General features: G+C 46.6%; 1 protein-coding gene across 4 annotated transcripts in view; it reads right to left on the bottom strand.

Annotated features, from left to right (window-relative positions):
* Positions 1 to 25,070, bottom strand: part of TCERG1 (transcription elongation regulator 1) — a 28,801-nt gene extending 3,731 nt beyond the window's left edge. Inside the window, exons 1-16 of one of the 4 annotated variants that reach the window (XM_033072958.2) lie at positions 24,997 to 25,070; positions 23,997 to 24,222; positions 21,479 to 21,631; positions 21,113 to 21,350; positions 18,352 to 18,594; positions 14,758 to 14,820; positions 13,366 to 13,560; positions 12,027 to 12,142; positions 10,811 to 10,899; positions 10,375 to 10,535; positions 9,570 to 9,636; positions 8,908 to 9,043; positions 7,985 to 8,074; positions 7,172 to 7,290; positions 5,111 to 5,261; positions 582 to 746 (exon numbers count right to left, since the gene is read on the bottom strand). In XM_033072958.2, the coding sequence (XP_032928849.1) occupies positions 582 to 746; positions 5,111 to 5,261; positions 7,172 to 7,290; positions 7,985 to 8,074; positions 8,908 to 9,043; positions 9,570 to 9,636; positions 10,375 to 10,535; positions 10,811 to 10,899; positions 12,027 to 12,142; positions 13,366 to 13,560; positions 14,758 to 14,820; positions 18,352 to 18,594; positions 21,113 to 21,350; positions 21,479 to 21,631; positions 23,997 to 24,222; positions 24,997 to 25,070 (2,286 nt within the window). The remainder of the gene's footprint in view (positions 1 to 581; positions 747 to 5,110; positions 5,262 to 7,171; positions 7,291 to 7,984; positions 8,075 to 8,907; positions 9,044 to 9,569; positions 9,637 to 10,374; positions 10,536 to 10,810; positions 10,900 to 12,026; positions 12,143 to 13,365; positions 13,561 to 14,757; positions 14,821 to 18,351; positions 18,595 to 21,112; positions 21,351 to 21,478; positions 21,632 to 23,996; positions 24,223 to 24,996) is intronic. The other 3 variants (XM_033072959.2, XM_033072960.2, XM_033072961.2) reach the window with 3 other exon arrangements.
* Positions 25,071 to 25,981: the final 911 nt, after the last annotated feature.

Below are 25,981 nucleotides of genomic sequence, written 5' to 3'. Positions count from 1 at the left end.
AGGGATCTATGGATTATGGAATTTCACTTCAAGAGCCGTGCTGAAGCATTAGACAGGAGAGACAAGTTTGGCCACTCCCAAGAGCTGTATTCAGTGACAGACTCCAAACAGGGGAGGCCAAGGGGATCACTGTGTGTTGGCCCAGTTCTACATTCTCAACCATTAACTGCCTGTAAGAGAAAGGCAGGAATATTGGATTAAGAGAGAGGCAGCAGTGAAGGAGCTGGGTATGAACACACATCCCTGAAGGAAGCTCAGCTGATAGGGAAAATCACAGCAAAGGAAATGCAGCCCATCTGAGGAGGAAGTAATCCATGTGGTGTCTGTAGCTGCTGCAGTTTTACAGTCATTTTTAGTTAGCACCAGGGATTTCATAGGAATCTTTGAGGCATTAACTTCTCCCAGATACTCTGTGTGTGTGCATGCACAGAGGTCCCACAAACATCCCACCAGGGACAGAATTCTAAGTTCCAAGCTGCCATTCTGGGGTACTCCTAGAGTAACTGTGGTATGGAATTCTCCTCAGCACAGACCAGCCTGCCCCCAGCACAGCAGAGGCACAGCCCAGAGCTCCCACCCACCTTGGCTATTTTCTCGATGTACTGCTTGAACAGGTCCTCCCTCTGTGAGGAGCTGTCCACCGCCTTGTACCGTGGGTCAGTCTCCACTTTGTCCTTCACTTTGCTCCAGCGAGACTGACTATCCAGGTGGTGGTTTGCCAGCAGCTCAAAGAAGTCCATTTTGATCTGTTACACACACAGAAACAGAAAGAAAACACTTGAGAAAGACGCTTTAATATCCCAGTTTGCTCTTATGATAAAAGGAGTTGACTTACCTTCATCAGAGGGATCACATTAACATTACACACCATAGCAATTTACAGCAATCACTAAAACTCAATTTAGTCATAACTGCAGCCCAAATTCACTGCTCCTTCAGACAATTTTGCCAAAGCAGATACATTTAGGTGATCTGCTACATCTAAAATGAACTCTTATAAAGAATCATCCACCAATACACTCTTTATTATTTTACTCCAATTTGAGTTTGTTCTTGAGCTTTTATATATGCCAAATTAACAAGTTACTGATGCTGCATAATAGCATTTTGCATATCAGTACTCCAGAAGCCATGCAGCTTGAAAGAGGGTTTAGAGAAATCAGGTGTTCATGGATTTATTCTCCAGGTGCACAATTAACAGGGATAAATGCTTGGATATGCCAACAAAGATGGATCTAACCAATAAAGAATTATCCACATAGGGTGGCTAACAAAATTATATTTAGGATGGACATGCACATTTAGATAAAAGTTTAAAGGAACTGTTTTAGTGTACTTTGTCAGTTGGAAATGGCATGTCACGTTTCTGTCACAGCCATTGCAAGGGCTGGCAGAGGATCAATCCCAGCAGGTTTGATTTCAATACAATGAGCAACATGTTTTCATCCAGAGTCCCAGAACCAGCAGCTGAAGGGCAACTACTGTGCCTTTGTTAGATAGCTTGATTTCTGGGGAAGATGATGTCCCTGCTCCTGCTGCACTTCAGTTCTCAGGTCACCCCCACTCCTGGGCTGCCCTGCTCGCTGGGGCCAGGGGTGCTCCAGGGCAGGGCACAAGGTTCTGCCTCCACAGCACCCCACACCCTGCCAGGCCACAGCTCCACAAAGCTTTATGGCACGTGGATTAAAACCCCAAAATCCAGGAGGAGGACTGGCTGATACTTCTCTCCCCTCCCCATCCCTTAAAAAAGGGGAAGCAGGAGAAGCAGTTTAGCTGCAGAGCACTGAGGTTCCTCAGGAAGGGAGCACAGACAGAGCAGGCTCCAGCTTGCCAGAGACCTGGCACATCCTCACCCTCTAAAATGTGTTTAGTAATGGAATGAAGATCAGCACAAACATTCTGCAGCCTTGCCCACCAATACTTTCAGCTCTTCAAATATTAACATATAAACATAAAAGGCTCTATAGGCTTTCTTTACTATTCCAAAGGAGACTAAGACAGTAAAGCAGAGCTCAGGAACCAGCCCCCTAGTGCCAGTGGGATGTTGTGCTACAGCTACAGTACTACTGCTTTATCTTAAAGGAGCTCAACAAAATGCTAAGCAAACTGTTTATTCATTGTAAAATTAAGACTGTTGTTTCAAAACATCATAAAACATGCATGCAGTTTCAAAATATGAAGCTTTCTAAGCCATGGCATTTGAAATATTTGTTAGAAACCAAACAGTCCCCAGCTGTTACTACAGAAGTCTCTAAGGTAAGGGTATCCCCAGGCTCTTGCACAAATCACCTCTGTGTGTATTCCACAGGATGAGGTGCCAGGGGCAGTGCCACCAGCTGCCACACAAAGCTTCACCCAAGGCCACCACCAGGAGGAGGCTCCTCTCCATCTCCTGGGAGCTCCTGGCAGCTGTGTGGTGCCCAGGGCACCCCTCACCCCCTGGGACCCCCCAGCCCCTGCCCAGCTGCAGCCTTGCCAGCTCCCTCTGGGCAGGGGACAGGAGGGCACAGCCAATTCCCCCCAGGAAAAGCAGCAGCACCTCAGGCTCGCTGCTCTGAAGCACTTTTCACTTCACTCCCATGCCCTGTACACAGCACAGGCATTGCCAGCTCATTTCAAATTTTAAATAGAAGATGCAAATGCCTCAAATAATTGAGTGTAAAGCATCTCACCGAGCAGTAACGTTTCCAGGTGCCAGCTGTGGGTAGTGGCTGTGTGCCTGCACACAGGGACCGAGGGCAGTGCCACACAGAGCTCTGGCTGGGGACAGCCACCAGAGCAGGCTCTGCAGCCCAGCACCCAGCCAGGCTGGGGCAGCTCACACAGCTCACCAGGGACACGGCAAAAGGAGCAGCCTGGGCACCAGCACCTGCCCACAGAGCCTTCCCTGACATCCTTAACCCCCCTGCTCCTCTCTGCCATCTGAGAAGTGCTGGCATGGGATTTACTCACTGAAATCAGCCACTGGAAAAGCTGGCTGCTCCATCCCCATCCCATGAGCCATAACCCCATCATGCAAAATCAAACATTGTAGATATAATCTAAAACCCTTACGTTAAAGATTTCTGTAAAGTTGATTCTCCCTAAGTAAAGATTTTGGACAGACTGAGAAAGCTTCAGGTTAAATGCCTTAAATTTTCTTTTATGTTTTAAGCACTATCAAAATCAAAGGAAAATAAGGCTGAAAACATTTCAGGTGTATTTAGAACTCTTTTTTTTTTTTTTTTTTTTTGGCAGTTAACACATTGCAGGTACAACTCTCATCACTTCACAAGGAAAAAAACTAAAAAAATGTAAAGTACCGGAACTGCGGGAGGCTAAAGTCACCACACAGAGATACCAATGCTTTCCTCACTAGGGAATCCCATAATATTTGCGTGTCAGTGATTGACAGCTGTCAGACTGAACTGATTGACAGGCCGCACAGCACATAACTGTAAAGTCTATCCACTTGTTATAAAACAGAATACATAAAATGGTTACAAAAGGCTTTTGGAGAAAAAAAAAACATTATTCAAAGCAAACAAATACAATCTCTTCTTTTAACTTTTCAACTTTAGAACAATCATGCAACAACAAAACTAGTATTTATTCTTTAAAGTCTTCAACTGCACTATTAAGCTGCAAAAATGCTTTAAAATTCCATATTCAAAATCAAACTGTAGTATGCAAAATCTAGTCTTGAACTATATCAGTTCCCCTCTGAAAGCACAATCATTCATGGAAAACAGCAGCAATAAGGCAATGTTTGAGAAAATCAAGTTATATATACAGAATCAAATTATACCAGATCACCCAGATTTTAAAAATATGCAAAGCTTTTTAAAGAATGAAATTGTCCCCAGATCCAACTCGTACCCCAGCACTTCCCTCTCCTGCAAGTATTCCATGTAAGGAAATCTGCAATAACTTCACACTACATAATAAAAACTGCAGACTTCCACATGTCCAAAATGATTGGCCTTCAGAGGTGACCTTCTCCACTCACACACACACAGGGACGTGGCAGTAAGTGGCCCCAGGTTTTGGTGGCCCAGGGTTCTTGTGGCCCTGGGTTCTGGTGGCCCTGGCTCTGGTGGTCCTGGTTCTGGTGGCCCGGGTTCTGGTGGCCCTGGTTCTGGTGGCCCTGGGTTCTGGTGGCCCCAGGTTTTGGTGGCCCCAGGTTTTGGTGGCCCTGCATTCTGGTGGCCCTGGCTCTGGTGGCCCAGGGTTCTGGTGGCCCTGGTTCTGATGGTCCTGGGTTCTGGTGGCCCTGGCTCTGGTGGCCCAGGGTTCTGGTGGCCCTGGTTCTGGTGGCCCTGGTTCTGGTGGTCCTGGGTTCTGGTGGCCCTGGCTCTGGTGGCCCAGGGTTCTGGTGGCCCTGGCTCTGGTGGTCCTGGGTTCTGGTGGCCCTGGTTCTGGTGGCCCCGGTTCTGGTGGCCCTGGTTCTGGTGGCCCAGGGTTCTGGTGGCCCTGGTTCTGATGGTCCTGGGTTCTGGTGGCCCATCTCCAGGGCTGCTCCCCACCACTGCCAGTGCAAGCAGGTGACGTTGGGAGTTCATTCATCCCTAACAGCTGACCTTTAATAATGGGCAGTTTACACACAAGATCTAGTTATTCAAAGCTTAAAAAGTCCCTCCCTAAGTGCCTAAGTGAGATGGAAAGGGAACTTTTGAAACTTAAGAGACTATCCTCAGGGAATTGTAAGTTCTGCCTGCCCCCACTGAGGGAACAGAGAGGTAATGACCAACTCTGGGGCTCCAGCCAAACAGGGTAAGACTCCTTTGCCTTTTCAAGCATCAGGATAAAATAACTTAATTTAAAAAATTTAAAAAAATCAAGCATTACTTCAGTTAAGAAGATAATGTTACTGCTTGGGTAAATTTTGAAAAACAGTGTTGTTGTTTAAGCAAACTTGGCTTCACAGGTGAACAGAATTCAGTTTTAAATACTTTCAAAGTCAGTAGACTGCAAACTTGAAATTGTTCAGGAAGACCAGGGGGACACCCCTGAAGTGTTTGCCTGTAAGAGCTCTAGGAAAGTCTTGGGGAAGGCTGAGGGAAGCCAAGCACTGGCTCTGTCCCATCTCACTCACACCACTCACACTGCTGGAACTCAAGAGTCCCCTTACCTTCTCTCCCCTGGTCTTCGAGTCTTCCTTCTCCTTCTTTCTTGCCGCTGTGATAAACTCATTAAACAAGGCCTCTCGATCTTTCATCTTTTCAATTGCCTTGAACCTCGAGTCTTTAGCATGCTTGGCTGCAAATTCACTAAAAGTAGTTCTGCAACAAAATGGCAAGTGAACTCATTTGGCAGAGCTGTCTGGGCTGTGAGGCAGGTTCAGCAGGGAGGTGTTTCCTCTGCTGCAGTACATGCCAGAGCACAACTGACAAAAACCCAAAAGGCAAATCCTATGGTCTCACTACAGAGTTGCTCGACCAATGAACTCTACAGGAGGAGTCAGCACTCACACAGAGGTGTTTGTCAGAGACTTGGTTTGTTCAGGTACAGCCACCTGCAGAAGGGGCAGGTGTAGAGAGAGACTACAGTGCAACCAAGGAGAAGAAACGAAAAAAAACCTCAGTTGTCTACAAAACTCTTATCTTTTCTGTGGGTTAGCAGTTCAGGCACCAGTCTGTCCAGGTATTTCACAGCTGTGAAACCAAAAATCCCAGGTGCATTCACTTGCAGCCAAACCATGCTAAGAGTTCACCAAGAAAGCCAGCCTTTGACAGCAGTCCCCAGCTGTACCAGCTCTTCCCCTCGCAGGGCACACTGCAGAGCACTCAGGGCTGAAACCCCTTCAAACACCATGGGCAGAGGCAGCAACACTGGGCTTTCACCCCCTCATCCCACAGCGTTTCCCTGACTGTTCTCTCACCTCCAGGGCCAGATTCCAACCTGTGCAGTAGGTACATTACTGCCACTTACCTCGGAAAAAAATCACTACTGTGCTTTTTCCAAGCTCTGATGCAAATCTGGCCCCAAGAATACGTGAGACACTTATAATCATACGAATGTTTTCATCACAGCATGGAAATAATTAGACTTGGAAAATCCAGCCTACTGTTGCTGTAGGGTAAATTGAAACAAGAAGAGAATTTGGTAGCTTATTCAAAAGGATTAGAAAGTGAATGTACAGCTAGATTGAAGAACAAGAGCTGCTCAAGTGAAGTGGAACACAAACTCTTGAGCATGTTGGACTGAGATGGATGATAAAAAACCAGTCTGGCACTCACAGAAGTACAGCAATATCTTTAGACAAACACTGAAACCAGAAGACAAAGGATAAGATTAAACAAGACAGTATTTCAGCTGGAATTCTCTTTCCCACCCCAGCCCATAATCAGGTAAAGAATCAGTCCCAACACAACATACTGAAGATATGCTGAAAGATGAGGATACTAAAGCTAACATAACTGTTTCTTAAGGTAGTTCCATGCCTCCAGTCTTCCAGCCTACCACTGAGTCATTAGTCAGCTCTGAAGCAATATAAAAGTTACCACAGCACTGTCACCAAATTTCCAAAATGAGTCCCTGGAAAAAACTGAGCTGAAGTGAAACAAATGAGCTGTTATTTCACTGGGAAAGAATTAATGCCAGATGAGCCAAGAGATGCTGAAAGAGGACACCTTGGAGCTTATCAGGTGACATAAGCATGTATCTCATGACCTCTGTGTGCAGAAGCTGTGAAACAAACAAAGCCAGCAGTGAAATCTTGAACGTACATTCACTGTCATCCCTCGCTCTGACTGCTGCCAGGGGTCTGAATGTGAGGGGGGTGTAACCAGGGCTGTATTAAAGCAACAACAACATTTTATCATATCATTACTGCATAGTTTTTAACAAAAAAAACATCCCTATAGCCCCCTCCAAACCCAAGAAACCTCCCTAGTACTTCTCAAAGACTTGTTAAGAAGAAAGAGGGTTATTAGAGAAACTTGTGGTGGATCTGAGACCTTTCTCACAATCCAAGCAGCATGCTGAGGATTTCTTCAACTTGAAATATGGAAATCACAAGTTCTATTATTTCATGGATTAGGTGAAAACAAGCACACAAAGGAAGATTTCAACAATATCTCACAATTTTTCTTCTCTGTGCCCATTCTGAGCAAGGTTAATCAACCCAATACCACCCAACACGCTGCATCCCAGTAGAGCTTATGCACACGAACCACAAAGAAACTCCTACCTTGGATTAATCTTTGCTTCTTCCATCATTTTCTTGAAATCCTCCTTGGCCTGCATTATTTTATTTTTCTTCTCCTTGCGCTCCTCCTCTGCTCGGGTTTTCACATACTGATCAAACACCTACAGAAACACCAGTCACCCACAGCAAACACACGAGGACACAAAGCAGCTCCAGGGACAAGGGAGGAAAAATCCCACTTCTTTCCTTCTCCCTGGTTTCCCTTCCTCTCACCACAGAACCAACACAGAAGAGGCAGAAATCTTAGAGCCACTTTTCATTTCCATATGGAAATGTTCCAAGCATTTATGCAGGGTGCTGTACCTAACACAGCATCTGAGATCTGGGAAGAAGCTCCTCACACATTCCAGTTAACATTTTCCAGAGTCCCATGTTTCAGACACTTCCCATGCTCTCGAAGCTTTCCATTTCCCTACATTCACTCAAAGAAAAGCTGCTGAGGTGAGAACTTGCTTAACAATAAAAATGCACTTTAGGTTCCCCCCAAACACCTTTTTAAAAGAAAATAGCTAGATTACTTATTATGCCAATACTCTGACAAGGTACTGGTGACTCTCACTGTTTCACTCAGGTTTCAGCAGTGCTCTGCAGACATACAACTTGCACTGTGTTAAAATATGAGACAGGAAATAAAGACCATCAACACTTTCCCTTGCTGGTTTCTTCCATTTCCAGGCAAACCTTAATCATGACAAAAATCCCCTGCAGTACTAATCAGTCTGAAAGGTTTGCAGAAACAAAGACTGAGGATTCAGATAAACCTGTAGCAGCTGTGTCTGACTTCAATTATTTTACCTGTTTCCTTTCTTTTGGGTTGAGCAGCAAGTAACGAGGATCAAACACGATCTTGTGCAGTTCTTTCTCCCATGTTGAAAAGGCAGAGACCTTTAATTAAAATGAAGACAAGTATACAAATTATACAGCAGTTGTACAGTTTTCCTTGAAAATACTAAGATGTGATGAAGAGGGAACCAAACTCATCCTGGAGTTTTCATCACTAATGGATGGCAGAGGCTGTCATAGAAAATTTCAACATCAATTTCCTCTGAAATCTAAAGGATGATACACACCTATTTACTACTGCTGTGTGACATTAAAAATAAAATGTACATAGAAAGAGAGCCTTGAGAAACTGTGTTCCATAGGCAGCTGGAACCACTTCCATTTTTTAGTTACTATCCAAATTTATATTTAACTTGTTTAATTTATCAAAATTGATTAGCATCAAGTAGATTTCTTTAGTTAACTAAAAGCAAAAACTCTCCCATTTAAGGGTAAGACTGTACAGACTAGAGTGGAAGTTGCTGCTTTTCTCAGTAGGAACATTTCCAAAAACATTAAGGACATGTCCAGTTCGTGTGTCCTATTCATCCTCACTGGCAACGCCCACTTAGGTAATTACTTAATTTGGGGAAAAAACTGGGGGAGGGAAGTTATCTGTCTTGACCCTGTCATTTCAGTAACATAGAAATCAAAACTTTTCTGCAATTTTGTGTTTCTTTGAAATTTGGAGTCTTGTACCAAGACCATTCATTGATCAGAGGAAGGATCTGACCCTTCCTTCTCCCCCTCCTCACACACACACACAGGTTTTTGACCTTCCTTCTCCCCCTCCTCACACACACACAGGTTTTTGACCTTCCCTCTGCCCCATCTCACACACAAACAGGTTTTTGACCCTCCCTCTGCCCCTCCTCACACACACACAGGTTTCTGACCCCTCTTTCCAGCAGCATGTCCTTGAACTGCTTCATCCGAGCCTCCAGTGGGACGATGGCTCTCTCTCGAGCAGCTTTAATCTCAGCCTCCATGGCAGCCTCCTTCTCAGAGTCAATGTCTTTGATATCATCTTTCCTGAAAAATATCAAACATTAAATGTAAATAACAAATAACACAGTAAAACCACTCTTAAAGCAGCATGTATCTCATATAACAATTCCAAAAGCAAACCAGACCAAAAGACATAAGCCAAACTTGTAAACATCTGTAACAGAGTGAAAATAGAGGAACCACTATGAAAATCTGGGGGGTGGGATATTTTGACAATGAAGTCTTGTGCCCAGAAATTAACAAACAACAGAAGCAAGCTATTTAAGACATACTACACTCAAAATATTCTTTGGATTCACCAACTTACACCATTTATTTCCATTTCAAATAACTTCCAAAACATATTCTATTGTCCCTCTGCATGGGCCTCAGCTATCTCAGGGAAATATCAAATACCTGAGCTGCTGAGCAGCAGAAAGCTGAGGACTCTCCTCATCAACCCTGCCTGTTCCCATTCTACTCTGCTGGACACAACATACACAGCTCAAGTAACAAACTTCAGTTGTTTCACCTACACAGATCACTTGGTATTGAAAAAGCAAAAACTTACTTGCGCTTTTTTATTTTAATAGGCTCATCTTCGTTTGCTTCCTCTGCAGCTTCATGCTCTTCTCTGACTGTAACAGATTTCAATAAGACTTCAGATTTTCCATCGATGAAAATTTTTAAACTTATGAGTGAAAGCTCATGCACAAACCAAGGACATGGATAATTGTGTTCTGACATGTGGGTCTCAGTCACTTTCAGAGTAACACAATGGGAATCTGGGGACTTCAGCCAACTTGAAATTAGAAATGATAAACACTGAGCTCTTATTTTTAGGGGAAAACAACTCTGGCTAAACAGTCCAGTGAAGCACATCTGGAGCTACCTGATTACTTGCACTTTACTCTCCTCCAACTACAAAGCCAACATGTCATCCCAGGACCATTTCCTAGAACTCAGGCCAAAGAGAAATCCCATCTCAGCAGCCTTTTGAACATTTCTCTTGGCACCTATTTCCAAACTCTACTCCAACTGCTAATCTCAAAGTTAATTTCTCTTCTGTGAGAACCTGATTGTACATTATGATTAATCTTTTCTGGTCTCTTTCTTATAAAACAAACACAATCCCTTTTTTAGTCAGTAAAAACTGTGGGGTTTTTCAACCTGCTGGCATTTAGCAGAACAATTAACTTTGTTAGTATCTACTTTCTTCTATGGGTTATCTTTTTCCCAAAGGACTCTGCAAGCTGCATTCCACCTTTTCAGTATGTGCTTACATTTCTGTCAGTTATTTAAAAGTCACAAATTTTGGAAGGCAAAGAGGTAAGTCCCACTTATGTTTCCTAAGAAGGCAATAAGATTGCTCTTACTAAGTTTTTTTCCTTCTTCCATTCCCTTTTTGTGAGGAGGCTCCTGGATGATCTTGTCCACGTCAGCTCTGCCGATGAGGTCGTCGGGCCGGTCCCACATGGACAGCCGCGTGGTGGGGTTGTAGAAGAACACGCGCTCGTCCCCCGTCCACACCACACACCTGCACGGGGCAAGGAAGCCTGGCATTACCTGCACTCCCTGGGCACCTGCCAAGTGTCCTCAGACTGACACCACAGGCACAGCCAGCTCCCTCTGCCTGCAGCACTGCCAGGCATCGCTACTGCCCAGCTGGACCCTGCCTCACTCCGCTGCCAGATGGGAAACACAGTGATGGAAAAGTTAAACATGCAGCACACTAAGGGCACGCTCTGCACACACTGTCACTTGTTCCAAATCCCCAGCAGCAGTGTCAGTCCCACAGCAGCAGTGACCTACCATGGAGTGCCTGGAATTGGGGTGGTGGCCACTGGCTTGGCCTTCTGAGCTGCCTTCTCCTCCTCTGTCATTTCTTCCTCTTTCGGCTCCTCAAGGAAAAAAACAAGTTTGAGGATCAGGCAATGACAGCTGCCTAATTATTTATTACAAAGTAACCCACTTGTTTTACTGAAGCCATGCTGACAAGCAGCTCACAAGGACACCTCATCCATGCCTACCAACAGAAGCACTGGAATTGCAACAACAGCTGCTACTCCAAAATCTCTATTCCAAAACCTCTAAGCATTTAATTAACAGTTGATTAACTTTCTGATTAAGCTTTTAATTAACTTTTCAGCAAAACCTTGCTTAAATACCTTCCCAGATGTGCATGAATCCTGGAAACCCAGGAGGGCCTGGATACAGGTGTAAGGGTGTATTTTCTGACACAGGAATTTTTGTGTATTTTGAAAATTAGTTTATTTGATAATGAGACACACAGTATGAAACGGTGAAAACCAGAAATAACCTGTGTAGCAGAAATCAGCAAACTGGTAACTACCTCAGAAATAAACAGAGTGGAGTGGCAGCAAAAACCAGCAACTGAACTCTCTGGTTTTGCCTATTAAACCACATTGAAGTTCACAGAAATCAGGATAAAAGCTTTGATTTTTATTTAAACAGCCCTTCACATCCCTAAAAACTATGCTGTTCAGCACAGCAAAATACCTCCAAAAGGAGAAGTCACTTTTGTTTACTGAAAACACTACAGTCCACTCTAGGACATGTTCCTAACAGCCTCATGTTCCTCAGCCTAGCAGTTACAGCACAGGGAAAACGTGAGCTTTGTGTCAAACTGTTCAAATAATGAAACAAAGAAACAGAGAAAAAGCTATCAAATATTTCAAACATTCAGGAAAAGATGCATTTTCTGAGTACCATAAAGTCAGTGAGAGAACACCACATCTGTGTAATAAGGTAACCTCTGTCCCATGTTCTTACTAACTTCTTAACTGACATATATGTTTCTTTTGAATGTTCTTTTTATCTTACGTAAAAAAATTAAAGAAAAAAATATCTGAGTCCAAAAAGGGAGGCTTTCAAATCCCCTCAGGAATTTAAGAACTTGAATTAGTTGGCATTAACCATGGTTCCTGCCAACCTGCCTGGGCTAAGATGCAGCCAGAGCAGAGGAATGTGAGACTTCAGACTGGCTTTTGGGTTCAAGGTCTTTTACCTCCTTTATCAGTTCTTTTATAGGTTCTTCTTTAGACTCCTCTTCTTCTGTCTCCATTGGTAAAGGCTCCTCCGAGGGCTCTTTAATTGGCTCTTTGACCTTCTCTTCCATTTTTTCTAAATAAAGATTACAGTTTTCTTGAGTATTATTAAGAAACCACTGTAGAACCAGAACAAATTTATTTTTATGGGTATAATTTTCCAAATACAACACCAACCCAAAGCTTCTTTTCAATATATTCTCACCACTCTCTGTCTCTCTTGGGCTTTACAGTGTCTGCTTATAAAGTCGTGGTTGTCTTCTGTGCCAAGATCTACTTGGTACTGGAAAATGAAATCTTGAGAGGCAGCTATTACACTAAAAGGTTGACTGAAGGGTACCAACAGAAATGCTAAACCAATAATAATTCTCGACCAACACTGCAACACTCAAGACCACTTCCACATTTTAAATGCTGCGGACAAAATAAAAATAAAAATCAAAGACAGTGCAGAACCACCTGGGGATTTCTCTGCACTCATTTACAAAAATTATAAAAGATACAATCTTCTCTCAGCAAGATCAGTATTTGCTGTCTTGGACACTTTCATTTCAGTAAAAAGACCTATTATTTAACCTGATTTATTAGGAAGATGGGCATTAATTGAACCAATAGTGCAAGTGTCCTGCATTTGTCTAAACAAAGACTTCTTGTAACTAAAAATTCAGGAGACAGTAAAAGGCACTACTGTTTGGATTTTCTTTCTTAAAAGACTTTATGAACTGAGTAAGAGCCATAGGACCTTTGCCCCTTCCTCCTTATTTATGATACAAGAGCAATCTCCCTCCATATAACACCACCCATGGATTTAATGTGCATTTACACGAGCACAGCGTAGGGATGTGGACAGGGGGAGGTGTCATCATTTTACTTGATACTCCAAATCTATTTATACATTTAGTTTTTCAAGATCTGAAAATCAGGACAACAATCTTAATCTTTGCCTGGTCTACAGCCTTTAGTATGACTGACCTCTCCCCTCAATTCCCCTCACTTTCTGTCCGTAACTGGAACCTTCTCGACACGTGTGCAGGGGCGGTGCTGGCACAGGAACATGCACTTGCCCTAGGCACGGGATTTGGAAGCAACTCTAGAACCAAACACTCTCAGCACAGTGGGAAAAGCTGCAACTTCCAGACTGAAGGCCAGCCCATGTGGATCCTTAGAACCAGAACTTTAAAACATTCTTAAAGGTGATCAGGGACTGAAATGCAGCCACTCGCACTTTCACACACAACCCTGGATGCTCTGAGCCGCGTTCCCAGAATAACGCTCCAGTTAAGAAACCCCTTCAAGTACCTTTCTCCTTCAGTTCTTGGGGCTTTTCCCACGTGGACTCCAGAGTCCTGTTGTTGTAGTAGTAGGTCTTTCCATCTGCAGTTTTGTACTCTGTCCACTCGGAGACGGCGGCTCCGGCCAGCGAGGGGGAGGCGGCGATGGCCACCTGCGGGTGGATCATGGGCACGATCGGGGGAGCCATGCCCGGCAGCACTCCTGGCACAGGGAAAAGGAACAAGGAACAAGGAAAGGGCACAGTGAGTGACCAGCCAGGGCCTGAGCACAACACTGACTTAACTCACAAATATTCAACCCGTAGGAATGAGCTGAAGGATTGTTTTCAAAGTTAAATTGGAATGCAAGGCATTGTTACCAAATTTCCTTCCTGTGTTCTGCAATCAGTAATGCCCAGGCAAATTGGATTTTAATTAATTTGTGTAATTCTGCTAAGCACACAGCTTGTTAGCTTTTAGACATTTATTCTACTATTTTAAAATTAGGTTCTCTATTTATTAGAAAAGACTTTATCAGATGCCTGCAGCAAATAATTGGGGTAAAGTCGATCCCACTGCTTAACTATGCTGTCATTGTACAAGATATTCCTATTGCTCTTAAAAATGCAAGAGTGGATTGAATTTGAGCCATAGGACAGAACTCTATTAAATACTGGCATTAATTCAGAGCCTTGGATAAAACCTGATGAGAATGGAACAGTATCAGATTGTTGGGTTTGTTGAAAAAAACCAACATTTTATTGAAATCCTAAAGCAAAATGGCAAGTAAATATTCAAAGATAAGAAAGCCAGAATGCTGCAGCATCCTATTATCTCTCCACTCATCCCAACAAACTGAGTATAATGAACAGATTTGGAATGACAAGTTCTAGAAGAACCAATTGGATAGGACTGGAACTTCAAGATCATAAATGTGAGCCTTTAACATTGAAAAAGTCTCATTTTAAATAACAGAAATCACACATTACACATTGCCATAACGTGTTCTCAGCGAGTGACTGTTCATAAATCCACAATTTGAAATATGAAAGTTCACACTCAGACGCACAGACACGCACACAACATGCGAGCACAGCCAGCCACTGCACATGTGGAGCAGGAAAACAAAAATCCACACAAGAAACTAGGAACTAAGTATGGGCATGAGAGTCACAGTCATTACAGAACTCAATGGTTACAGAAAACTGTACGGGAGTTTGGGTACAGAATAAGCTGACGCTAACAGTTACTTGGGAAGTTATCTCCTGACCAAATATGATATTTCATTTATACTGGCTTTGAAAATAAAGTATATGTATTCATTCAAGTGGGGAAGCAAATAAAGAAATAAAAGAAACAACCACATTCACTACCATGCCAACTTACAGACAAAACGAACTAGGATGGGTTTGGAAATTACCGGTCTTGGTGGTAGCGACTGTCTTTACATACGGGCAGCTGACTATTTGCATCATTGCTACACCTGCAAAACGGATAGGAAGCATGTTGGAAAGCTGCCATGGGATGTCAGCTACCACGGGCTGCTACGGACTTCCTGCCACAATTTGGAATGCCATTTGCAGCTGGCAGAGAAGAAGCCTCCCAGCAAGAAAATGTGAATTACTTTTGCTCAACATTTTAGGCCAGATTGAATATAAAACTAATTTTAAGCTGCAGCAACAGTCTCTGCCTATGTTAAACCAGCTGCTTAGCAAGTTATTGGGATGTCATTAAAAAGAAAAAACATATTTCAGTGAAGACTCAGGGGTTTAAGTTCATCCAAGGGGGAATGCAGCTTCCCTTGTAGGGCAGCACCACAAGGAAATATCCCACTACTGGGGCTGCTCCCACAGGAGCCTCTGCTGGGACAGACTGTGGGGAGCAGCAGCACAACAGAACTCACAGGCTTTGAGCTCCCCAGTCTGCTGCTGCAGTTATAGAGCAGAGCAAGGGCAGAGGACAGGGCTGAACTAATCAGAGCAGCAAAGCAGGACAGGGTGGACGGCCAAGTGCAACCCAGGGGGAAAGCTGAGAGCACAGGGCAATTACAGCAAGGCTGGAGGTGAAAGAAAGGGGTAAAAGAAATCAAAGCACTGGAGCTGCAGACAGAGGTACATAAAGCTGCACTAGGCCAGGGGCATTTTCTTTATTTTTCATTATCAAGAATGGCATGAGCTGAAAATGCTTTAAAAGCCAAAACTCGCCCTGAAAGAGGTGGCACCATGCACTGGTCTGCTCTCCAGCTCAGTGAGAAATGATACAACAAGGCACAAAAAGGCGAGCAGCTCATCCTCTTTGATCAGATCCAAATCAGTGGGAAAGGATGAGGGGAATGCATTTCCATTTGGGGTGCAGAAGACAACTGTAGAAGTGCTCCCTGGCTGGTCCAGTCTGGATGGTCAGAAACTGAAACACTTCCCTTCAAAAGTTTAAATTCATCATGTGAGGTGGGAAATGCTCCAGTGCAAAGTGAAATTAAACCCCTGTTTAAAATCAAAGCAGTTTCTGGATTTGGTCATTAGAGATCTAGTATGCAAAGCATACATTAATACTGCCAATTTATTTGAAAACAAATTTGTGAGGAGACAGAATTGTAATGTTTTCTAAAAATAATTTCAATGAGAGAACTGCAACTAGTTTTATTTCTAAAAGTATTGAATTGAGACATAGAAACATTGACTCATACAGCACTGACTGAAGTGTTTGTCTGAACTGGAAGGGTGGTCATGTTATGTACTTGACAATGGATCTGAAAATTCGTTTTGTTAAGGAAGTTGCAGCATGTCTCCAAGGTGAGTCAGTACAAATAACTATCTGGGGATTGCTGGAGTTAGGGATGCTGCAGCACAGATTAGACTGAGCAAACACCCAAGCTGTTTCTGCTGCCAAGGTCATTCCCAAACATAAAACTGACTTAAAACATAGGAATTGAGAGAAAGCAGACTTACTTTTTAAGATCTGAGATTATGGGATATAATTAATGAACTCTTGCATTACTCCTTCCTACTACAGTTTAACACAGAGATTAACTCTGAAATCCCTTGACAGTGTATTGTTCAGTGCTCTGAATCTGGCTGATATCACACCTGGTGCTGGAAGCCCCAAACACCTACAGCCTACCTGCATGAGGCCTCCTCACTTCACCTGATACTGTCTTGAAGTAATTTGACTTCTCTTCTGTTTCTTGGTATTGTAAAGAATTTTACAGATTTCCTTTTCTTTTACTGTGTTTAGAAACCACCAAAACCAACTCAAGTCAGAATCAGCTGAAAGCAGCTGACACATTTCATTCTGTACCTAAGCAAACTGACAAATCAGACCCACTAGTGGAAGCAGCCCTTTGCTGCCAGGTGTCCTTCCTACACCCCATGGGCTCCACTTGCAGCCCAGCTCACAGGGAGAACTGGGCAGAGACAACACTTCTCACCACGGAACTTCTTTAAAAAATCATCTTCAATAATGAGTTTCAGGAGCTTGGTGTTCCTACTTGGTCTTTGCACTACTCTCAAAACTTTTTGATTAAGAGCTCACAATAAAGCCCAGCCTGGGCACACACCCAGAATCTCCATTTCCACTGGCACTCTTCTCCACTGTTCTGACCATGCACTTCGCTCCCCAGGTCACAGCTGTGTCGATTATATCCCTCACAGTGTGTAAGGACCCTTCATTCCATGCTGGTCCCTTGCTGGCAAGGTTAGAAATGGCAATTCAGCCAATCACCTTTAAGGCTTTAACGTTTTTATTATTCTTCCAAACGTCACCAATAAACAGACTTCTTCCTCCTAGCCTTCATTCATTTTTTGTTCAGCCTGGAGTATCATGTTCAGAGTATGTTTCCTAGTTTAAATCACGAGTACTACACTGTGATTTCCTTTTCAGACCAATACAGATTACAGTAGCTCTGCACAGTTATTTTAGAACTATTCTAAAAGCAGAGGCAGCTAAAAGCTGGTGCTGTCTTCTAGCCAGCACTTTAACTGCTTTCAGGCTTTTCTCTCTTCTCAAAAGAGTGTTCTGAAGGGTTACTTTTCATCCATCCAATTCAGGGGGGAGGTGAGGGCCTCCCTCCACATCCACTGGGTGGCTGCATTAGGAGGACAGCAGGAATGTCACCTCACTCAGCTTGTACAAAGAGTCAGGAACACGAAGATGCTGCTCAGAGCTGCTACTTTGTCTTTTTAGATCTGAAACTAACTTGGATCCAATACAACTGCCATCTCCAAGCTCCCTCTGCAACACAAAATCATCAGTTCCTGGTGTATGTTTAGTGCCACTCTATACTGCAACACATCAATTTTGTATCAGAACAGGAACTCAAATTAAACTTGGTGTGTAAGTGCTAAGTGTCATTAGTGATCTCCTGGGAGGCCCTCTGCAACAACTACAGACAGTGAGTCCAACATTTTGCCAGCCTAAAATTCCTTCCTTAGGTATCTAAATATTTCATAAAAATTTAAGAAACTATGATATATCCAGAAGAAGCGTGCTGCCACTTAAGGTTCATTCTCTGTGTTCTTTACATCTAAAGCCTGGAGCCCTAAATGCCTCATTGTGGTCCTCAGGTCACACCTCAGCACTCAGCATCCCACCCAATGGCTGCAGCCTAAGAGAACTGGGAACACCTGCTTTCACTGGGGTCATGATTTCCATGGCAACTCTTCCTGCTCATCCATGTCCTAGTGAATAATTACGCACAAGACTTAAGGTCTAAATCAAGTAAGTAGAAAAAAATTAAAGCAATATTGCAATTAGTAAAATATAGTGCTCAATATACTCGTTTAAACATTACATGTTTAAATGCAGCTGTTTGCTGCCAAGCATAGCAAAGAACTAGAAGTCAAAAAAAAATATATGTTCTTTGTTCATTAAAAAGTCTGTCTGCTAACCCTGAATTCTTTCAGAGATACTCTGAGGAGAGGATCCAGGCAAGTTCTGTACACAGTGGACACATGAGTGCAAACAACTGACAACATGGACATGTAGCAGACAAGACAATTACAGTTTGCCAATTTACCTGGAAGTGGAATAGGCATGCCAGGAAGGGGGACACGAAATGGAGGTACCATTACTGGTGGAAAAGCAGGAATTGCTGCAGTTGGTTGAGGTACTGCATGAGGAACTGCAGGAGGCAATGTCTGTGGGACTGGCTGGGGTACAGTCTGCACAGGTGTAGCAGAAGGAGCAGAGGTTGAAACACTGACTGATGGTGTGGCAACTGAAACACCCGAACTCGGGGTCTGGTCTTGTGTGGTAGGTGCTGATAAAAAAACACAAAGAACACCTTGTATCTTAGACACTGCAATAAACTGCTGCAAACATACTGGCGCTCTGTTTCCCGGTATAGCAGCTATGCTCAGATAAAACCAGCAGGAAGACACTCCTGGACAAAAAATACTTTGCCTTCTCTGGAACATTAAGTATTCACAAAGAAAGCCAATTTCCAATTTTCATTTGTTCCATTCTTTACACCTGTCTCTACAGCAGTAGCAGGGCTGTATCACAGGACTAACACAGGCTGAAATGAGGTTCTGCTCTGCTCAGAGAAACAGAAACATTACAGAGAGTTTCCAATGGCAACAGGCTGTCCTTGTGTTACACCAACACAGGTTCTGCTTTTAACAGCAGCAGCACGTGCATGACAGCAGTTCTGCCTTAAACCATGCTGGGCTTTGCCCCCAGAACAGGAAAATGTCAATAAAAATGTGTAAATAAGCATAGAAAAGGAAAATGCTGCTCTTCAAAAGCTGCCAGAACTTTCCTGGTCTTCAGTGCCTCCCAGCAGGAAAATACACAACTGGCATTCAGTTCTATAATCCTTGCAGCATGACTGGTTTCAATTTCAAATTGGTTTAATTGGGAGCAAACAGTCTCACAGCACAGGCCAACAGGAACTTGAGACAAGTCTGCTTAAACTTGTAAACTCACTCTGTAAGATTTGGTGCAGAGGAGAAGGGAAAAAGGAAAAAAAATAAAGAAACCACACCACTTTAGAGTCATATTCCAATGGTACACCGTGCACTTTCTATTACTATCAGAAACATTCCAAACAACATACCAGTATTAGCATATTTAAATAAAGATTCCTGATCTTTCAGTAAGCGTTTCAGAAAGGGTGAAAGTTCTTAGCAGTGTCTAACATTTAGGGAAACAGAGCAGACAGTCAGTATGTGATTTATAAGGCCTAAGTCAAATCAGTACAAGGCAAGAATGAAGCTCAGCCAGAAGTCCCAGGGCTTTTTTACAGGCCAAGTCCAAGAGTTTTAAAATTATTTTAAATTACAAAATTTCATCGCCTAGGCACAGACACCAACAGTAACAGTTATTGAAAGCAAAGACAAAGTTTAGCAGATAGAACAGGTAGAAGTGGAACAGATTGTCAGCATTCAACATTAGGAAATTCAACTTCAGAGAAGGTGCATAAAGTGCTGCTCCCAAAGCATGACTAGCTCTGCCCAGCCTGACACGGGGTCAGAAGTTAACATTTACCTCCCACCTGAGCTGTTACTCAGCACAACAGTTGGAGCAGACCATAGTTCAACACAGAGAATTAACACCATACTGAGTTACCCTTCAAATTAAACAAAAGCCCTAAAATGCTTTGATGAATACAAGCTCTTTGCTGCTCTAATGATGTGTCCTCCCTCCAGCCTAAACGAAAGCAGAATTGGAGGATTACTTAAATTTGACTCCCCTCACACACAGATCGTGAAGTTCAGGTTAAAAGGTGAGTTAAGCTTGACTTGTCTCACCTGTTACACAAAAAAGATGAACCCCAGAGAATGCAACTCTACTGCAAGCAGGAGTTGGAACAGTTCATGTCCTGCACACTCTCTGGCCTCTCAGTGCACACATCTGAGCCAGTGCAGCTACAATGCCAATGTCCATGCCAGACTCCTGCTCAGCACCAGTGCTGTCTGTCTGTGGCCCTGCCTGCAGGACAGGATGTGCTCTGAGCTGCTCCTTCCCCTGCACACCTCACTTTGGGCACGGGGACTGACCTTGCTCGCTGCCTGCTGTTGACAGACTCACAAAAAGCAGACCCACAGTACCTAACACACGCCTCCATCAATGAGCCTGGACAGCTCACACATGCCAAAGTGCAGTGCAAACCATGCTGCTCTGGGCACAGCCATGCATTTATGTGCAGGCTGCATAAATTCAGTCCCCTTTCCTTAGCTGGAAAACGCCTACAAGCAAACGCTCAGTCTGTGGAAGTGGTAGTAATGTCCAGACTATCATTCAAAGGTCATAAATGAACAAAAATGGCTCCAAGGACTTTCTTTTTCCTCTCTGTGGAGCTCTAGAAAATAAGAACTGAGAAGGCTTAGGCAGAATAATGCTAATAAAAGTATTACAACAAAGAAGCTCTACTCTGTTATCAACCAGGGCTCATAGACCAGCAGCTCCGAGACCTGAGCTGCAGAAACAGATGCCATGGAGAAAATTGATACAACTAAACTCCTACCTCAGATCAAGGTTTCTTGTGAAACATTTTTGGAAACAATTTAGCTCTATCTATAGTCAAAAGGAAATAGATGTGTAATAGCTCTGAGATGATGTGATAAGGGCAGAAGAAAAATATACAAAGACCTGAAGAATTCTTTGAGACTGGGGAGAAAAAAAGTTTGCATGCAAGGTTCTTCTGGACTAAACATTGCACTTTAAATTCACACTCCATGCTGAAACAAGTCTGTCCTGAACACCCAGGCTGTGCTGCAGCCGTTCCCCATGCAGCATCCCCACACCACGAGGCTGAGGCACCCCCAGGTACTCACTGGAGTTGGTCTGGGACACGGAGGTGGCCGTGGTGGTGGTGGAGGTGGTGGAGGACTGCGTGCTGGAGGAGGTGGATGGAGATGCTGCAGATGCAGGGCTGCTGGTGGTGGGGGTGGAGGCCCCCACGGCCTGGGCCTGGGCTGCCAGCATGGGCGTGAGCTCTGACTGCTGGATGACCTTGACCCCGTCCGGCTTGCTCCACGCCGACTCGCGTGTCCGCGCGTTGTAGAAATAAACCTGCGGTGGGACGGTGGCTGTCACAGCACTGTCACTGCTGCCAACAGCCCTGCTCCTGGGGACCCCTGCCCAGGCCCTGCCTGTGTCACCAGGGCTCCCTGCAGCACCACCCACGGCACCCATCTCACCTTCCCGTCTGGAGTTTTGTTCTCTACCCAGATCTCCTCGGCTGGGGGCATTGCTGGTGTTCCTGGCGCAGAGACCGGCGGCATTCCTGGAGGGAACATCATACCAGGAGGTGGTGGCATGCTACCCATGGGAGGAGGCATAAATGGTGGTCTCTAAAGGCATATAACAACAATAATGATGATAATGATAACAACGACATAATTTCAAGCAGTTTTCCTTGCTTAGAGAGCCAAGAGACACTGCACCAGCAGTAAGGACAGCTGTGCCAGGCTGGGAAGCCTCTCTAACAATCCAGTGTTCCCAGCTCAGGGAATGTGCTTCTGCCAACCCCCCACCCATGGAGAACACCTGAAGCCATCACTTCATTCTGACATGCAAACATCAAGGCACCTGAAAAAGGTGGCATGAACAGAAACATGGTCAAAGGAAAGTCCGAAAGTCCTCTCCTGAAAAGGAGAAAATACCTCAATGCAAGGAAGAGAAAGAATGGAAGAGCTGTTCCTGAACAGCTGCAGCTCAGACATCCCCATCTGTCAACCAAATACCTCAGAAACCCAACGACCCTCCCAGGAAAGAAATGTTAAAAAAAACTGAATGACAAGCAAGCATCCAGTTTGTCAGGACAGCTGAGCAGTGGGCTTAATTAAAATCCAACACACTCCTAAATTTCCCACTAACTAAAATTTTAACTAGTGCCAATTAAAATAAGACAAAATCACATGTTCATTACTGCACGATAAGCAATCCTGACCTGTCCTGCACACAGTTACCTGAAAGCCTGAACACCTGTCTGTAATTCAAAGTACATTCAGTTCTTTCATTTTATTTCTTTACTTGGACTGTCTGAAATTCACTATATGCAACAAATGCAGCGAACACTTCCCTGTAAACACATTTGACAAAATTCACTGAGTTCTTTACTCTGCAAACACCAACAACTGCCCCAGTGATGCCATCACTCCAGCTCTGAGAGACAGCCTCGCTCACCCCGAGCCTGCCAGGGCCGGGCTGGGGTGGGACAGCCCAGGACACCCCACGCCACAGGGAGGGGTGGCTCAGTGACAAACTGCACACACGAGCTGCCTCCCTGCACCCACAACAGCAGCTGTACCCCTGGCAGCTGCCAGTGCTTGGTTTCTGTCAGGAGCTGCCCTGAGATCCAACTTTCTGCTCTAACAGCAGCATTTTAAACCGCTCCTTAAATCCACATACCAAACCAGTAATGACTATTTGCATTAAATGCTACCAAAAAAGGAAGCCAAGAGTGTATGGATGGCGTTCTACACAAACAAAAAAAGCCCTCAACTCAGCTGCAGCCTGCCTTCCATCCCTGCTCCTCCCCAACAGCTCCTGCACCATGAGCTTCCTCCTTCTTGCTCTTACAACCTGCATGAAGAATCCAGTGAGGAGCAGCCCAGTTTCCACCTGCTACAGCTGCTTTCCCCAGTGCAGGAGTACAATCCCATGGGCAGGCAGTGCCAGGGGTGCAGCCAGGGCCCCACAATCCTGAGCCCTGCTCCAGGCACAGCTCCCCCCACTCTGACCAGGGCCCTTCACCATCACATCTGCCTTTGCACTGGGCACTGGGCAGGGGGTGAGGCCCAGCCCTGAGCGTGGAGCAGCGCCGTGCCAGCACAGCCTGGACACCCAGCCACGGCTGGTGCTGCTGAGGAGCTCAGAGCTCACGGCCTGGGTGACAGCTGGGAGCAGCAGCACACCCTGGGTGGAAATCAAACAGAAACCAGGGAGACACCCACAGCCAAGCCTGGGATCCAAAGTAACTTTGGTTGGTTCTTCAAACTGTCATTACAAATAGTGGATTTAATCCATTATTGACAGCACGTGGTACCATTCAGCTCCTCAGCCTGCCTGCAGCCCACACTTACACTGCTCTAATGGGAAGGCATCCCCACAAAGCAATTAATTAACAGCACAGGGCAATTAAAACAATCCATTTCTCATTCACAAGGGTGCTGTCCGTCGCAAACAGGCCTCAGAAAAATAGACAGAAGACCTTAAACCATCCATCAGTTTAGCACGGAAGAACTGAGCAGAACTGTATTTGCACACTGCCGGTATGCAGTGGTACATAACACCACACCTGAGCCCTGTGCTCTCATCCTGCCTTGCTGTTTCCTTCACCCATTCCAATGTCATTCTCATACTATTTCCACACAATCACAGAATCAATTACATCAGAAAAGACCTCCCAGACCATCGAGTCCACCCTGTGCCCAGTGTCCACCTTGCACCCAGCCTAGAGCACTGAGTGCCATGTCCTGTCACTCCCTGGACACCTCCAGGGATGGGGACTCCAGCACCACCTTGAGCCTCCTTTTGTCCAGGCTGAGCCCCCCTAGATCCCTCAGCTGCTCTCATCATACTTGTGTTCCAGACTCTCCACCAGCTTCACTGCCCTTCTCTGGACACCAACACTGAAACTGAGGGGCCCAGAACTGGACACTTCCACGCATGAATACCAATGAAAAATCGCTCTATCCCAGGAGAATTCCTTACCTGTAGGTGTGGAGGCCCCATGGGCGGGGGGATCCCGCCCGGCGGTGGCATCGGGGGCATGCTGGGGTCAAAGGGGGGTCTGCCGAAGGGGGGCCGGGGGGGCGGAGGAGGGCCCCGCATCATCCCGAAGGGCGGGGGCGGCCGCAGGAGCGGCGGGGGTCCCCGCAGCACCGCGCTGGGCGGCGGCGCGGGGCCGCGGAACCGCAGCGCCTGCTGCTGAGCCATCCTGGGGAGAGAGACACAGAACACGGGTCACTGCCACTGGCTGCTGAGACGGGGAAAAGCAGCTGCGACAAGGAACCGGGAAAAACCCAGTAAACACCAGCAGGGTGTGCAAAACACGTCACGTTTGAGCGGGTAAAGCGTGCAACTATTTCAATATGTTCTGCTTCACAATTCAAGGTTATTAGTCCTCAGCTGTGAATTTCTCCTCATAAAAATGGGTAGCCAGAGCTGGGATGGGTACGCAGCCCCCGGGAAGCGCATCCCTGCTGATCTGCCGAAGCTGCGGAGCGGACGCGGTCCCTGACCGCTGCCAGGTCCGAGCTGAGCCTCTGCACCGGGGCCTGCCAGCAGCTCCGGTGCCCCGCAGCTCGGCCCTGCTGCGCTGTGCCCGCCCCCGGCCTCCGCACGGGGTCTCAGATTAAACCCGGCCCTCAGGAGCAGCGAAAGCTCCCCTGCGCTCCGGGGGGACAATTTCACCCGGCACCGAGTGCAGTGCGGTACAATGGCTGCATGAGGACTCAGATTCGAAAAAATCGAGGATTATGAGACGGTGAACGACAACGGACGCGGTCTATCCGCACTCCGAGAGGACTCCCCGGGACCCGGTCCCACGGCAGGGAGCGGCCCCGGCCCGGTGAGCGGGAACAGGGCCCGTCCCGCCGCACGCGGGGCCGGGAACGGAGGCGGGAGAGCTCCCCCCGGCCCACTGGCCCCGCCTGGCCCCGCCTCCGCTCTCCCGGCAGATCAGTCCCGGCCCGGCAATGGCCCGCCGTACCGGAGATCGGTGCCAAAGCGCTCGCCCGCTGCCGCCGCCGCCTCCCCGTCGCCGCCGCCGCCCCGCTCCGCCATGGCCGCCACCGTCGCGCGCACCCGCCCCGCCCCGCCCGGGCCCCGCCGCGTCCCATTGGCTGGCACGCCCGCCCGTCAGCGCGCGCGGGGCCGAGCCCGGCCCGCCATTGGCTGCCGCGCCCGCCGGCTTTGAATGGGGGGAGCCGGGCGCGCCGCGATTGGCTGAGCGCGGGCGGCCCGCGCCGCTCGCGCTTGGGGTCACGTGAGGCGCGACCCGGGGAGGGGACCGGAAGTAACTCCCGCCGCAAGGGGAAGGGCAGGAGCAGCACCCAATCAGCGATCAGAACCGCGTGCGCCAATCAGTGCCCTCGGCCGGCGGTGCGTGCCCCCCCGAAACCAAATAGGGACTGTCCCACCCCGTGACGTCACGGGGCGTGGAACCAATGAACTGTGCCGGCGCGGGGAGCCCCGCGGCCGCTAGGGGGCGCTGTGCGCCTGGGGGCTGTGGGGGATCCGGGGTGTCCGAGGGATGCGGGGGTCCGAGGAATTCGGCGGGGCGCGGGGGCTCGCACCCCGCTATGGCGGGGCAGGAGCCCCAGGCCGCGGTGGGCCGGGGTCCGCAGCCCCCGCTGGAGGCAGCAGCGGCGGGTCCGGGCGGGAATACGGGACAAGAGGAACGGGGCGGAGGGGGAGGCACCGCCGACCTGGGGCCGCCCTGTCCCGCCGCCTGTGACCGACCCCGTGGGCACCGGGAGAGCGGCTCCTCCTGGGGACACTCAGCAGCGACACCGGCAAAACCCCGGAGTTGGGGTGAGCCCCGCGGTGATCAGCGCCGGGAGCTCAGCTCTGGCAGCGATGCTGTATTTGGAATGCATGGGACATGGAACATGGAACACTGCTGGCAGCTGCAGCGCTCGTTGCCAGAGCAGGGACCTGGTCCGCATTACACACTGCTGTGGCCGTCAGGCTTT

The sequence above is a fragment of the Catharus ustulatus genome, chromosome 15, assembly GCF_009819885.2.
Source record: "Catharus ustulatus isolate bCatUst1 chromosome 15, bCatUst1.pri.v2, whole genome shotgun sequence".
Taxonomy (NCBI): Eukaryota; Metazoa; Chordata; class Aves; order Passeriformes; family Turdidae; genus Catharus; species Catharus ustulatus.
The sequence above is the reverse complement of the archived record's forward strand: the minus strand, read 5'-3'. Positions and strand labels throughout refer to the sequence as shown.